The following is a 16,252-nucleotide window of genomic DNA, read 5'->3' as shown; positions in this document are numbered from 1 at the left end:
ATCTTCACCAAGGTTGGCTGTAGAATCCCTGTCCAAATGTCTGGAGACGGTGAGTGGCTGGATGGGGAGGAATAAGCTGAAGCTGAACCCTGACAAGACCGAGGTACTTTTGGTGGGAGACAAGAGGAGGCTGAGGGATGTTGACCTGGTGTTGAATGGGGTACAGCTACCCTTGAAAGACCAGGTCCACAGCCTGGGGGTCATTTTGGACTCCCAGCTGTCCATGGAGGCTCAGATGTCAGCTGTGAGCCGGATAGCACTGTATCAACTCCATCTGATACGGCGGCTGCGCCCCTTCCTTCCTGACCATCTGCTCCCATCGGTAGTACATGCCCTGGTCTCCTCTCATTTAGACTACTGTAATGCGCTCTACGTGGGGTTACCCTTGAAGATGGTTCGGAAACTGCAGCTGGTACAGAACGCGGCGGCTCGCCTGATTAAAGGCAGCTGCTGGCGAGATCACATCACTCCAGTGCTGAAGGAGTTGCACTGGTTACCAGTTGTTTTCCGGGCCAAATTCAAGGTGTTGGTTTTGACCTTTAAAACCCTATATGGTTCCAGCCCAGCATATCTTAAGGAGCGCCTCCAGCAGCACCAGACAGGCCGCTTAACAAGATCAGCCTCGGATGGCCTTCTCTCTGTCCCCTCAGCCAGGACAGTTAGACTAGTGGGGACGAGGGAGAGGGCCTTTTCTGTGGTGGCCCCCACTCTGTGGAACTCCCTCCCTAGGGAACTCTGTCATGCCCCCTCTTTAATGAGCTTCCGTCGTGCATTAAAAACATGGTTGTTCAGGCAGGCATTTGGGGTGGGTTAGGGTATTTTAGAAAATGTTTTTATTGTAGAATTTTATTGTTTTAAACTGTTTTATTGTATATTGTACATCGCCCAGAGTGGCTGGGTGACCAGCCAGATGGGCGATTAATAAATTTAATAATAAATAAAAATAAATGTGTTTGCTGACTCCCATGTTGGAGGAGAAGAAGAATTCAGCTGCTGCTTCAGGTGGAAGTCTGCCAGAAGTAAAGGTGGCAATCCTAAATTGTAAGTGCATTTGCAACCCTAAAAACATATTGTTTTATCGTGGCCTTCTCTTGATATAATTGCTGGTGTTGGTGGTTTTGCTGTTGTGGTTGGTTTTATTGTTGCTTTTATTGCTATTTTATTGTGTTTATGTTTTTATCACTTTTAATATTTTAATTGTTTTTTATGTATTAAAAATTACTGTTTTTATTGCTGTGAGCCACCTTGGGAGGGCTTCTGCCCTGAAAGGTGGCCAAGAAATGATATCAATCAATCAATCAATCAATCCTAAATTTATTTATTTAGGAAATTTCTTACCTGTGTTTCATTATAAAATAACCCCAAAGTGGGATAAATATATTGACTTATAAATAAATCCTCCTGAATTAAATGGCACTTCCACCTACAAAGTATGCTCTAGGTAGGAGTTTGTATTTCCAGTGTAGGGAAAGATGTGAACAAAGAATGGCCAAGCAATGTGATGGCACATTGCCAGCTACTGAAGTTGGCACTAGCCATGCACCACGTATTTCTCTTTGCTCCAGCCAGTTTTTTCGTGGAAACTGAGAACCAGTGGGCCTTTCTCCCCCCCCCCAAAAAAAACCCTCCTGTTCCTCTGATTTGTCACAGTTGGGCCATAGGTAGGTCCAGCTCATCAATGCAGCTAACGCTTCCAGCTTCCAATAAGCCACAGAGATAATGATCAAGGGAGCATTAGAAATACACAAATTTGTGTTATTCCATTTTAGAAAAGGTTCCACTTCAAGTTCCATCCACTCCAAACTGTACCAAAACCTCGCAGGTTCTGATCAGTTTCAGGGACTTTGAATGGTTTCTTCGTTGTTGTAGGCTGTCTTGCTCGTAAGCCTAGGATGCCAATGAGGTATGGTTATATACTGGTGCATGGCATGGCTCACAGATTTGAGCAAGCTTTGCCAGGACCCATGTGGGCCTGGAACCCAAAAGAAAGGAGATCTGAGAGGAGGATCCCACTGCTGGCCCCAGTACAGGTGGGGAACTAGGGGAGTCAACACCCCCTTATGTACAGCCCAAAGCTTTATCCTATGTTTATAAACCCTATATAGCACTTATGGGCTCTGTTTTATTTATCGTTATTATTACCATACTCTAACCATAGCCCACCCAATCTATTTCTCCCTTCATGCCAGCCAGGGGGTTGGCCAGGCCTCCCTTTCTCTTCAATCAGGGGTTCCTTTCTTTTCTCTGCCTTCCCTTGAGGTCCCTTGTTCCTATTTTGGCTGCAAATAGGGCCATTTCCATGAGTTTTTAAAACTTTTTTCTGCAATTGTTATCTGCCCAGACTCTTTGAGACTGAGACTAGGCCAAAAAACAAAGTAAATATATAGAATCTGAACTGGCGGGGGGAAAGTTGTATTGAAGTTTTGTCTGTCCTAACAATGAACACCAGAGTCTGTTTCTGGAACAGCCATAAAATTACCCATGTAAGTATGCATGTATGTGTGTCTGCATGCATGCGCATGTGCACACAATCTGCCACAAAAACATCTGCCACACACACACATACAAAAGGAATGGTAGCACTATTTGCTTTAATACACTGTCATTCCTTTAAAGGGGAGCTGTCACTGTGAAATGGAGCATCAAGAATTTTACTCAACAAGAGCCATCTATAAAATCCCATTACACTCCTCAGCAAATGCCTCCTACTTATTTTATATTTTCAAAACTACCTCCATCTGTGCTGAGAGGTTTTTTTTAGGTCACATACTCAATAATCCTTCTACACTTTGATGTCACATATTCAATAATTGTCTGCCTTCCACTCTTCTATCCTTAATCCATCGCCTCTGATTAGCAGCAATTGCACCTTTAAAACACCCCTGCTTCCCTAGCCATGTGTGTGTGTGTTTCTGTAACAATTGCAAATGCTATTTCCATTTTGCTCTGAATTTCACATAGCAACCCATGACTCAGCAGTGCATTAAACAGCAGAACCATTTGAAAATTTACATTTAGGGCTACATCTACTAGAGTGATACTCCCTTTTGCAGCTAGAACATGATAAAAGCAATTAGGTTGGATTCAGACCATGTATTCAGCACTGTTTTGTATTTCACATCCATTATTTACTTGTTCCCATGGACAGCGCTGATGACAAAAGTTGCTTCAAACAGTTGCTGAAACATGGTGGAAAGAGAGTCAATTCCTTGGCTTTATTATTTTAGTAAAAGGGACATTCTAGAAGTTCCAAAACGCTACTCACAGAACATGTGTTACAACAGATAGTCTCCCATACAACCTGTGAGTTGTAACAAAGACATAGGGATGGATGAACGTGTTAATTTTGGTTTATCTCAGTTTCTCATTTTTCTGATGTTATGTTTAGTTCACGTCAAACTTCCAGAAATTCTTCAGTCTTAAGTTCATCCCACACTTTGAGACTTTTTTTTAAAGATCTTTGCATGAAAACTCCTGAACCATTTTTGTGCAAATTTGTCCTAAACCGTATTTGTGCAAATTTGTCCATGCATTTTTGTATGCATTTTTTCTAATAGAAAATGCACAGTGTAGTGTGTGCAAGCAGTTTTCCTAATGTAATGCAGTTCTGAATGTTATTTCCCCAACATATGCATTTCTGTGCACAATTTTTGATCGGGCAACTCCACTGCAAAAGTCGAAAAAGTGCAAATTTCGAAGGATAAATGAGTTTCGGTTTGCATAGTGGTACAAAAGTGCAAAATTACATTAACACATGAATGGAATGAATTTCTCCCCCATTCCTAGCAACAGATCATTGTCGCAGAACCCAGTGCTCTCTTGAATAATTAGGACACTTTCCAACAGTGTATAATAGTGCAAAAGAGGATGAAAGCACTGCTTTGGATCCATGCTAAGTGACTATTTCAAGGTAAGGTTTCCCACTCACCGGATTGTTGTACATCTGAACAATGAGCTGCTTGACACCATGTAGAGTAGGATGAGCCCAAGGAGAGGGATCCACCCAGTGTCGGTTTAAATCAAAACCCATTAGGGAGCACCTGTAAAAACACATATAGGGCAGTCAGTCAATTCTCAAGAGATTATGCAGGGCCAGTGTATGTGGCGATCAAAGTTTAAGTTTCTCACACTACATTATTTTTGTTGTTCCATTCCCCCTTCTCCAAATTACTCCTGTCCTACCAAACTGTCATTAATTGTAGACTGAGAGTCCATCATTCACTTCTCTGCATTATCTCCCCTTGCTCCTTGGAATAAATTATACTAAATACTTCTAACAAAAATAGGCAAGTTTGGCTCAGTAGAGCCAAGATGGTCTTTAAAAAGCAACATACTAAAGAACGCTATCCAGAAACCTCTGAAAATAATGTAGAGGGAGGGAGTCCCACAAAGCCACAACCGTTCCTGTATGTAAATCCTAAACAATTAAAAAAACACAACAACCTTGCTACTATGCCCTAGAGCAGTCTTCTCCAGCCTGGTGTCCTCCAGATGGTTTTGACTAAAACTGCCAGGATTACTGAACTTTGGCTATGCTCGGTGGGGCTGGTGGGAGTTCAAGTCCAAAACATCTGGAGGGCACCAGGAGAAGCAGCAGCTTTCACGTAATTCTTTATGAATGCCTATTGTTGTTGTTGTTCAGTTGTTAAGTCGTGTCTGACTCTTCGTGACCCCATGGACCATAGCATGCCAGGCCTTCCTGTCCTCCGCTCTCTCCCGGAGCGTGCTCAAGTTCATATTCATTGCATCGGTGATGCTATCTAGCCATCTTATCCTCTGCTGTCCCCTTCCCCTTTTGCCTTCAATCCTTCCCAGCATCAGGGACTTTTCCAGTGACTTTTCTCTTCGCATTAGGTGGCCAAAATATGTGAGCTTCAGCTTCAGTATCTGTCCTTCCAATGAGCAATCAGGGTTGATTTCCTTTAGGATGGACTGATTTGACCTCCTTGCAGTCCAGGGGGCTCGTAAGAGTCTTCTCCAGCACCACAGTTCAAAAGCATCAATTATTTGGCGCTCAGCCTTCCTTATAGTCCAGCTCTCACAGCCATGCATTACTACTGGGAAAACCATAGCTTTGATTAGATGGACCTTTGTCAGCAAGGTGATGTCTCTGCTTCTTACTAAGGATGTACGAAAGTCACTTACCTTTTCGAAGGGTGACATTCGCAGTGGGGGGGAGGTGCTCGGTCCCTCCCCCAAAAAATTCTTTCCGGCCAGTTCCGCTCCGTGGAGATTCCGCAGAGCCACCGGCTGGGGCCGCCCACAGCTGGACATCCGGCTGCTGGGCAGCCTGCAGGGACGCAAATGGTGGCTGCCATAGCCGCCGCAATTTGTGTCCCTGTATTTTGCCATGATAGGCTACGTAAATATTTACGTAGCCTATCATGGCAAAAAAAACAAACAGACAGCGGACGCAAATGGCGGCTATGGCGGCCGCCATTTGTGTTCCCTTTTTTTGCCATTTTAGCCTACGTAAATATTTACGTAAGCTATTACAGTGAAAAAAAAGGGAACGCAAATGGCCGCCGCCGTAGCCGCCACCATTTGTGTTCGCTGTTTTTTTGTGGGGTTTTTTGCCATGATAGGCTACGTAAATACTTACGTAGCCTATCACGGCCTCCGCAGGGACGCAAATGGCGTCCCTGCATTAGCCGTGATAGGCTACATAATTATTCACATAGTCTATCACGGCTATAATGAGGAAGCGAATGGTGGCCACAGATGCGGCCGCCATTCGCAAGTCAGCGCAGACGGCAGCAGGTAAGTGCTCCATTTTGTGTGCCTTTCGTGGGAGGGGGGGGGCTTCGTTCTGCCATGGATTTTGGGGGGCCGAATGCACTGTCATTCGGCCTCACTGAGATCTGTGGCGGAATTCTCTGACATCCCTACTTCTTACTATACTGTCTAGGTTTACCATAGCTTTCCTCCCAAGGAGCAAGCGTCTTTTAATTTCATGGCTACAGTCACCGTCTGTGGTGATCTTGAAGCCCAAGAAAATAAAATCTGTCACTTCTTCCATTTCTTCCCCTTCTATATGCCAGGAAGTGATGGGGCCAGATGCCATGATCTTCGTTTTTTTAATATGGAGTTTTGAACCAGCTTTTGCACTCTCCATTTGCACCCTCAACAAGAGGCTCTTTAGATCGCTTTCTGCCATTAGGGTGGTATCATCTGCATATCGGAGGTTGTTGATAATTCTCCCAGCAATCTTAATTCCGACCTGTGATTCATCCAACCCGGCGTTTCTCATGATGTACTCTGCATATAAGTTAAATAAGCAGGGCAACAGTATGCGGCCTTGTTGTACTCCTTTCCCAATTTGGAACCACTCGGTTGTTCCATGTCTGGTTCTTACTGTTGCTTCTTGACCCTCGTACAGGTTTCTCAGGAGACAGGTAAGGTGGTCTGGTACTCCCATTTCATTTCAGAAATGAAATGAAATCACAATTTATTTATTAGTTATTTGTTTTAGGGCTGCAATCCTGTACTCACTTGCTGGGTAGTAAGACCTATTGAACTCAGTGGGGCTTACTTCTGAGAAGATGTGTACAGAATTGCAGTGTTAGACATCAGTATTTTAAAATATGGCTGACCAACTTGTGGTATTGGTTGTATAAGTGGCACAGGGACAAATGTGGTATCTATGGACAGGAGCTAGAAAGCCAGTATGTCTGGCTATAGCATAGAATCAGGACTCTTGCTTGACTCCCCAGTACAGCACTGCTCTCTGCTCTCCAGTCAGTAAACAAGATACAAGAACACTCCAAGAATTTGAGGGTGGGGGCTGCTGGAGCGCCCACTGGAGTTACCCTATCTGATATTCTGGACTTGTGCTATATATAGCACATTTGCCAAAAGATTGGCTTCACTTACCTAAAACAGACTTGCAGTTGAGATTTTGGAAGGGAAAGGTATTAATGAGATGAGATTAAGATGAGAAAGGATTAGCTACCCTACAGGAACTCACCTGCATCCAGCTTGTATGCAACCCACAGGCTTCTTAGATCCATCTCTCTCAAGGTATCTTGGATTTGAGCACAGATACTCAAGTTTGAAAGACTCATGCAGTACATCTACTATGAAAGGCATACAGTAGTTTCAAATGTGAGGCTTTCCTTCAAGTACTTGCAAATGAACACTGAGCAAGGGTTGGGGCTCTCACTTGCAAGTACTTTGATGGCAAGAGCCATGTTCGAAACAAGCATGCACCTTGATACAATGCATGTATATTTTGTAGTTAGGTACAGAATGCCTTGTGAGAAGCAGCTCTTAGATTCACCCTCTAGATATAATTTTCCCTGAAAGGGCCCTTGGCTGCCTGCTATTGTTGGGGAAGATCTAATAACATGCTTGAAGATGTGCTTTATTTTTAGTTTGCTTATTTTTTCTTACAGTCTTGCCTTGCTTTCAAGAGTGTTCATTCTATAGAAAATTGCTAGGACCTCTGACTTTTCTTCCTTTGATTCCCCTCTCTTTTCTTTCCTGCACCTACTATGAGCCTTCAGAGTCTCTTACAGACCTATTCCCAAAAGGTGAGAGAGATGGAGAAGAATGGACTAAAGGAGTTAAAGAAATCCTTTTTCATGGCCATGATTTATTACAAAAAGAACTGCACACACTTCCCATCTGCTTTGTGAGGAAACGCTGGTTCATTGGATCAGTACTGGGTGAATGTGCAGATAATACCCCACACAAAGCCTGCCAGAGTAAATCTGAAAATGGCACTAGAGGTAAGGGTCAGGATTTGAAAATGAAAAAGGAGAGGGGGAGGAGAAAAGCACCATACTTCTGTCCCCACCCCCCCACCTCAAATCAGAGTGGAGACAAAGCATAAATGGTCTGTATTGTTGCTCTACTTTCAGGCATGAATTCGAGCTGGAACTGTTCTGAGTCAGTAGCTTGTAGCAGGGAGGAAAACTGTATATTTTAATCAACTGTTTGGTTCCTTTATTAAAAGCACAGTTTCAAAATGATTAGTACTAAGCCTATCTGAGGTTCTGAAGTTGTTAATTGTCAGGAGGCTTGGGTTTTGAACCAGCTGTACTTCAGGCCAGGGCTTAACTCGACATTCACCCTCAGAAACAATGAACCAGTTGTCAAAGGTCTCTTTGGACTCCCGAGGTATCAAGGGTTGGCGTGGATGGACACCTGCCAAGGGCCCACACCCAGTAGCGGGTCTTACTAACGAGAGCCTGCTGGAGTTACTCCTCCTCTTCACCACTGCAACCTCCTCTCATTTTGGCCCAGACAATGGTGGTAGTGAGAAGGAAGCGCAGTAGATGTCACTGCTTCTTTGCTCTTTGGTTATCTGCCTGGCAAGCAAGCAGGTGGTAGCAATGAGGAGGAGGAGGAGGAGCAGGATCTGGCAACAATGCGGGTAAGAAGAAAGACTCACTGATAGAGGGGGTCTTGCGCAAGGGCCCTCCAAAACCTGGAGCTGGAACTGCTGCTCCTTGTCAACAGCACTGTGAATACTACTCAGGGATAAGCAATTAACAAGAGGCCCACCTATTGGTCTTCCATATCTAGCTGATGCTAGCTCCCAGGCAGGTTAAACTTGATCCCATTCCATTTTAGTCACATCATCTTGCCCACCATCACAAGACAAGGATTCATCCTTGCAAAGACATCAGAACTCCATACACCTCTAATGACCATGCTATTATTTTCTCAGGTCAAATTCAAACCTAATTCTCCCTCCTTTTAATTATTTTTTCATCCATGAAATTGTGGCATTCATGGCAGTGCATGTTATATAAACCATTGGAACTCAGTGCTTGAGCCTTATGCATTCTGTGGAAAAGTGCTTGATTGCGACTTCCAGAAGTGTGCAAGAAGGTGCCTCCATTATGTGACATCCTAAGGGCCATCTAGAGCCCACGGACCCAGTGTCATTAGCAAAATCTGGTGCCTCTTTCCCGCATTGCTAAGGGCTTTTTAAATGGCAAGTGATACAAGCTAGTTAACTCTGCTCTACATGCCAAATGTAGGATTCCGCTTCAGCTGATATGGAATAAACAGCAGTAGGAGCTTTGTTGGAGCAGAGCATCCTGATTAGGCTTCTCATTTTGACTTTTATTCATTCCAAACCCACAGGGCAATTTGGTAATGAGGCATGGCATTTGGATCCATTTTCAGCCAGACAGCTTTTTGTACTGTTTTGCTTATGTAAAATTACAAGTCTAGGAGAATTTGCAGAAGAGAATTTAATAATGGTTTTCTTAGCAGAGACAAAGTTGGCAGATCAGCATTAGCTGCCGAAGGCCACATGGTGGAGTAGATGTTTGCAGAATGAATGACACAGTTTTAAACAGTACATGATGGTTAACAAAGCGCTCCTCCATTTTCTCTTGTCAAATAAAAATAACTGCATGACAGTACATGTCTTCTCCTGAGCCCACCCATTCCCCCTCCTAACTTGTGGGAGTACTTACTGGCACAAACATCAAGGTGGAACTGGGGTATTCCACAGCATGCACTACACTCCTCTAAGATCAGCAAGAAATGCCTTGATTCAGTGTTTATTCTCCTCACTGTCACACAAACCTCAGTAGTTCCAGAGGGGGAAATCACAAGTCAGTGCATATTTATATGTGTTAGTTCATTATTTAAATGTATACAATGTTTAAATGGTGCTTTGCTGAGTACTAGGCTGCACTATAAATAGCTGAGCAGATAGAAGAAAGAAAAAGAAAACACACTGATGGCTTTGGTCAGATGATTACCTGAAAAGTAGTCATCACCACACATACAGCCATAAAACAAGTAGCACACTTTAAAATAGCTGTAAAACATTCCTACGTTGTCCATGTGAGCCTTCCTTAACCTGGTGTCCTCCAGAGGTTTTGGACTTCAACTCCCATCAGCCCAGCCAGCATGAATCCTGAGAGTCATAGTCTAAAACATCTGGAGGGCACCAGGTTGAGGAAGGTTGGTCTATGTAAATATCTAGTTCAGAAGAATGAGTATTTCTTTCCACTGTATTAAGTGATAAGGTAAAAGCATCCATTCTTATACAAGTGTGACAAGAGCCTCATTCTGTCATTCCCTCCATGTGTATGGAGGTGGGAAAGTGACTATGCCTACTGGCCCAGTCCATAACATCCATAACATCCGCATAGAGCCAGTATGGTGTAGTGGCAAGAGTGTTGGACTGGGAGCTGGGAGATCTGGGTTCTAGTCCCCACTTGGCCATGGAAGCTCACTGGGTGACTTTGGGCCAGTCACACACTCTCAGCCCAACCTACCTCACAGGGTTGTTGTTGTGAGGATAAAATGGAGAGGGAGGAGGATAATGTAAGCCGCCTTGGGTTCCTTGCAAGAGGAATAAAGGCGGGATATAAATGCAATAATAATATATGTGGCCAGATGTCTGCAAAAAGGGCATCTATGTCTGTACAGCTGAATGTGTGCATGCAATCTGTATGATTGGAAATTCTGCACAATCAGGCCGCTGTGGTTGGCCACTGTGTGAACAGAATACTGGACTAGATGGACCCTTGGTCTGATCCAGCATGGCTCTTCTTATGTTCTTATGATTTCGTGGAGTGCCTATACACATATAGCTGTACATGCAGGCACCGCTTTTCAGGCGTTCTGCTGAACATGCAGACATAGGAGCAGGACCAGTCGCGTGAAGGATGGTAACATCTGGGGTGGGATCAGCACATGTGGTCCCTCTCCCCCTTCCATGGGTTAACCTATGTATGAAGGGAACACTTGAATGGGCATCATTCAGATGTAAGGGACAACAGTGAAGATGTTCTGGTGCAGCTTCTCTTTACTCTGTTTGAGAAGGGTGCATCTCCTGAAATTGTGGGTGCATTGGCCTGGGGGGGGGCATTAATGGGCATCCTGCTCCTCCTCTTGGATCAACTGATGAATTTCTAAACACTGAGGTCATGTCTTCCTTAGAGACTGCCTGACCTGTTTAGGGCCTGCCGCACACTTCAAAAATCATGACCAGCATGGACTGTCGACTTCTGGTTGGAACCAATGTTGCTCTGGCAGCTTCCCACGGCTTTTTAAAAGGTTGATAAACCTTTTCGTCTCCCCCCTGGAATTAAAAGGGGGGGCAAGGCAGCATCTGGATAAGATCTTGGAGAAAAGTACCTCCCACGAGATAGTGGGGGGGGGGGCTGGATTCCAGGATTATCTCCGCAGAGCTTTACCAATGCAAAAAGCTGTGATGAGACTCCTATTTCATAGGAGAAAACTGGGCTGACGTGTTCCATAATAATATATGCTTTAAGAAATATCAACAATTCCTGAGGGATGATTTAAGAAATATTAACAATATTTGAGATCATCTGAGGACCTGCAAGATCTGTTTGAGAGAAACATGACTACACCGAGGAGAAGAAAGGGGCTGTCATCACTGCCAACTCCCCCCGTACCTCCTGTGTCAAAAGTTTCGAAAACAAAAGATATAGGGGAATTATTTACTCTGATAAAGACTTTATCTTCGCAATTTATGGAGCAAGCCAAAAGGTTGGATTTAATCCAAAATTCCATCACTGCCTTGCAAGGAGCTGTGGATCTAATTAATACATCATGGCAAAAAATGGAGACGGAAATTAACGAGCTAGAAGACCGAGTGGCAGGGAATGAAACTACAACACAAGTTTGTTTTAAAAATGTCTCTGACAGAATTTCTCAACTGGAGGCCTTCATGCGAAGATACAATGTACATATTATTGGGATTAAAAATCTGTCTAATGATGTAAAATTGCCTATTTTTTGTGGATAAACTTATGAGATACTCCCTATCCCACCTGATAATTTACTTGATATTGAGCAGGCATTTCTTGTGCCAAATGCTAAAGGGACCGACTATACGATCATACTCCAATTTGCAAAAGTCTCCACAAATAATTATATTCTTTTTATTATATTCTTGCATTTGACAAGAGAGGGTGGAAGCCTTTCCTGGAAACAAGATAGAGTTATGTTATTTACAGACTACATCAAAGAGGTGGCGAATAAAAGAAGGCAATTTACCAAAGCAAAAAATATGGCAAAACAAATGAACTTACAATATTACTTAAAATATCCTGCTACACTGTGTATTGTCTCTGAAGGTCAGATGAAGACATTTCTAAATCATGAAATGGCGGAGGCATGGCTGAACGTAAAAATGCAAAAGATTTCTGTTACAACCCCATGAACTGGAATCTTTAAACAGCTTTGTTAACTATTTGTGTTTAGCCTACATGATCCAGGTTAAGTCAGAAGATAAACGATTATATATATATTCGTTTATTCTCTTTCATCTTTTTTCTTTTCTTGATTTTCTTTTTGTTCTTGCTTTTCTTTTTCTTTTTCTTTCAAAATAGATATGATATGCTGTATTTAAATTTATTGTTTGAGGATGTATTGTGCATATACATTTATATACATATCTAGTATAAAGTATAATACTGGTTGTTGAAGGTTTATTTTAAGTTTTATTATTATATAACACTATATTTCTTTATTATTAATATTAAAAATAATAATAATGTAAGGCTGGAGTTAAAGTCGCTGGAAGAAACATTAACAATCTCAGATATGCAGATGATACCACTTTGATAGCTGAAAGCGAGGAGAAGCTGAGGAACCTCATGACGAAGGTGAAAGAAGAAAATGCAAAAGCTGGGTTGCAGTTAAACCTAAAAAAAAAAAAAAAAAGATTATGGCAACCAGCTTGACTGATAACTGGCAAATAGAGGGAGAAAATGTGGAGGCAGTGACAGACTTTGTCTTTCTAGGTGCAAAGATTACTGCAGACACTGACTGCAGGCAGGAAATCAGAAGATGTTTACTTCTTGGGAAGACAGCAATGACAAATCTTGATAAAATAGTTAAGAGCAGAGACATCACACTGACAACAAAGGTCCGCATAGTTCAAGCAATGGTATTCCCCATAGTAACCTATGGCTGCGAAAGCTGGACCATAAGGAAGGCTGAGCGAAGGGAGATAGATGCTTTTGAACTGTGGTGCTGGAGGAAAATTCTGAGAGTGCCTTGGACTTCAAGAAGATCAAACCAGTCCATACTCCAGGAAATAAAGCCAGACTGCTCACTTGAAGAATTGATATTAAAGGCAAAACTGAAGTACTTTGGCCACATCGTGAGAAGACAGGATACCCTGGAGAAGACGCTGATGCTAGGGAAAGTGGAAGGCAAAAGGAAGAGGGGCCAACCAAGGGCAAGATGGATGGATGATATTCTGGAGGTGACGGACTCGACCTTGGGGGAGCTGGGGGTGGCGACAGCTGACAGGAAGCTCTGGCGTGGGCTGGTCCATGAAGTCACGAAGAGTCGGAAGCGACTGACCGAATAAACAACAACAAACTGGGAATGAACTGTAGACCCGTTTCTTTGATATAAGATTGATGATATGATATTGAAATGTAAGGTTGTTTATTAACTGTAAGATTGTTAAGGTTATAGATATAGTTTTTAAAATAGAATGGCATTGGAGGCCGGGGGGTATTGGAGTTTAAACTTAATCCTTTAAAGGGGAGGGAGAGGGGGAGGTAAGGGGAAAGAATTTCCTTTTCTTTTTCTCTACTTCCTTTCCTCCTTCCTTCCCCTTCCCCCTCCCCCTTTCCCTTTTCTTTTTGTTATTGTGATATCCTCATTAGAATATGGTATTGCGGGAAATTGTACTATTGATCAGGTTGCTGGTATTTTTGGTATTGTTTATTTCATTTATAAAGATAAAATAAATAAAAATATATTTAAAAAAATCATGACCAGCATGGAGGGGAAGAAGAAGCTGAACATCACATGACTGAACTTTACATTTTAAGATACTTAAATTTCATTTCAATCTTTCTCTGGACTGATGTAAATAAATATGGCCAAGTTAAAATAAGACTACTGCTCTATAGTTGTATAAATCAAATGGTTAAACAATGGACCAGCCTGTGCAGATGGATATCATGTACTGCAGCTCCTCCACTGCTGCAGCTAATGATTTCTATCTAATTTGAGAAAAACTTAGTATCTGTTACAATGGCGCATTTCTCTTAGCATCAAGTTGCATCACCAGGATTGAGGATCACCCAGCACTATGTTGCACGGGACACAGGACATTGGCATGTTTTTTCCTAGTCTCCTGTAATGTAACACCTCAAAAGTAAATATTTGTGTCATGGATTGGGGGAACCCACTTGCAAACTCCTTTTGGCCAAAAGGTACAACTGCCTAATAAGAAAGGCTGTCACCCAATGTCAGCAATCTTAATCAATTGATTGTATGAGTTTCAGTTCATTAATTGAATGATGAATTGATTAATTCCTCATTAATTTGCATGAGATAAAAATAGTTCTAAAAATACTTTATTTGCTTTTAGATGATGCACACATCTCACAGCAGGCATCATCTTCTCTCTCACACAGGTGGGAATGCCACTTTTAAGGCAGAGTCTCCTATCCTACTCTAAGTTTATTTAACTGAAATGTGTTATATTTCAGCCCATATATTTATATATTTAGCCCATATATTTAGCCATATATTTAGCCCATATATTTATATAGGCTAGATGAAACAACGATCCGGTGGATCCACAGTTGGCTACAGAATCGGACTCAAAGAGTGCTTATCAGTGGGATCTTCTCAAACTGGGGAGAGGTAACGACTGGAGTATCGCAGGGCTCAGTCCTGGGCCCAGTGCTCTTCAACATTTTTATTAATGACTTCGAGGAGGAGGTGCAGGGAATGCTGATCAGATTTGCAGATGACACAAAATTGGGCGGGACAGCTAATACTTTGAAAGACAGGAACAAAATTCAAAGTGGTCTTGATAGACTGGAGCACTGGGCAGAAAACAACAGAATGAAATGTTAAGGGATGAATGCCAAGTTCTGCACCTAGGAAAAAGAAACCAAATGCACAGTTACAAGATGGGGGATACGTGGCTCAACAACACTACAAGTGAGAAGGATCTTGAAATTGTTGTCGATCACAAGTTGAATATGAGCCAACAATGTGATGTGGCTGCAAAAAAGGCAAATGCTATTTGGTCCTGCATTAGTAGAAGCATAGCTTCCAAATCCCGGGAAGTACTAGTTCCCCTCTACTCAGCACTGCTTAGGCCTCATCTGGAGTACTGTGTCCAGTTCTGGGCACCACACCTTAAGAAGGATGCAGACAAACTGGAGAGGGTTCAGAGGAGGGCAACAAAGATGATCAGGGGACTGGAAACAAAGCCCTATGAGGAGAGACTGAAAGAACTGGGCATGTTTAGCCTTGAGAAGAGAAGACTGAGGGGAGATATGATTGCGTTCTTCAGGTACTTGAAAGGTTGTCACAGAGAGGAAGGCCAGGTTCTCTTCTCGATCATGCCAGAGTGCAGGACACAGAATAATGGGCTCAAGTTACAGGAAGCCAGATTCCGGCTGAACATCAGGAAAAACTTCCTGACTGTTAGAGCAATACGACAATGGAACCAATTACCTAGGGAGGTGGTGGGCTCTCCCACACCGGAGGCGTTCAAGATGAGGCTGGACAGCCATCTGTCAGGGATGCTCTGACTTGGATTCCTGCATTGAGCAGGGAGTTGGACTCGATGGCCTTGTAGGCCCCTTCCAACCCTACTATTCAATGATTCTATATATTTTATTTAAGAAAATTACAGAATCTAAGTGTCAGCACAGTGGTTACTAAATAGGATGAAATTAACGTTCCAGAGGGTACTGCAGCACCCCTAAGCACATTTTCAAGGGACATAGAGAGCTGCAGGGGGAAGGGGAGCAAGTTATTCTATTCAAGGATCTCTGCTGCTTCTACAATGGCAGACACTTGATCCAACCCATCAAATACAAAAATGGCAATTATTAAACACCAACTGTAAAAAAGTCTGAAAACTAAATCTTCATTGTAGATATGTACTTATAAAATGTCCACATGAAGTCTGCCAAAGATGTACTCCAGTTAGCAAAATAATACTGGCGACATATTCATTTCATTCTAGGCTCAATTTAAAGTGTTGGCTCTAACTTTTTAAAGCCCTGCATTGTTTGGAACCACATTATCAGAAGTATCACATAAACCAAAATAAACTTGCCTGGGCCTTAAGATCAGCTTCAGAAATCCTGCTCTCTGGCCCGGTAGTAAGACTCATCAGGCTGTTGTGTACCAGAGAAAGAGCCATTTTGGTGGTGGCTCCACACCTTTGTAATTCTCCTTCTTGTGAGGTATGCAAGGCCCCATCTGTATTGGCCTTTAAACAGACACTGAAGACATTTTTTCTTTCAGTCTGCAT

The 16,252-nt window shown here is 42.7% G+C and overlaps 1 protein-coding gene across 1 annotated transcript in view; it reads right to left on the bottom strand.

Moving 5' to 3' along the window:
- The window catches only part of BEND5 (BEN domain containing 5), a 1,382,785-nt gene that overhangs the window by 221,450 nt on the left and 1,145,083 nt on the right, over window positions 1-16,252 (bottom strand). Inside the window, exon 9 of the mRNA XM_084852552.1 lies at window positions 3,929-4,040. Within this exon, the coding sequence (XP_084708678.1) occupies window positions 3,929-4,040 (112 nt within the window). The remainder of the gene's footprint in view (window positions 1-3,928; window positions 4,041-16,252) is intronic.

This window comes from Heloderma suspectum, chromosome 4 (assembly GCF_057233095.1).
Source record: "Heloderma suspectum isolate Gila_16-S chromosome 4, 16-S_ref, whole genome shotgun sequence".
Classification (NCBI taxonomy): domain Eukaryota; kingdom Metazoa; phylum Chordata; class Lepidosauria; order Squamata; family Helodermatidae; genus Heloderma; species Heloderma suspectum.
This window is presented reverse-complemented; position numbering and strand designations above follow the sequence as displayed.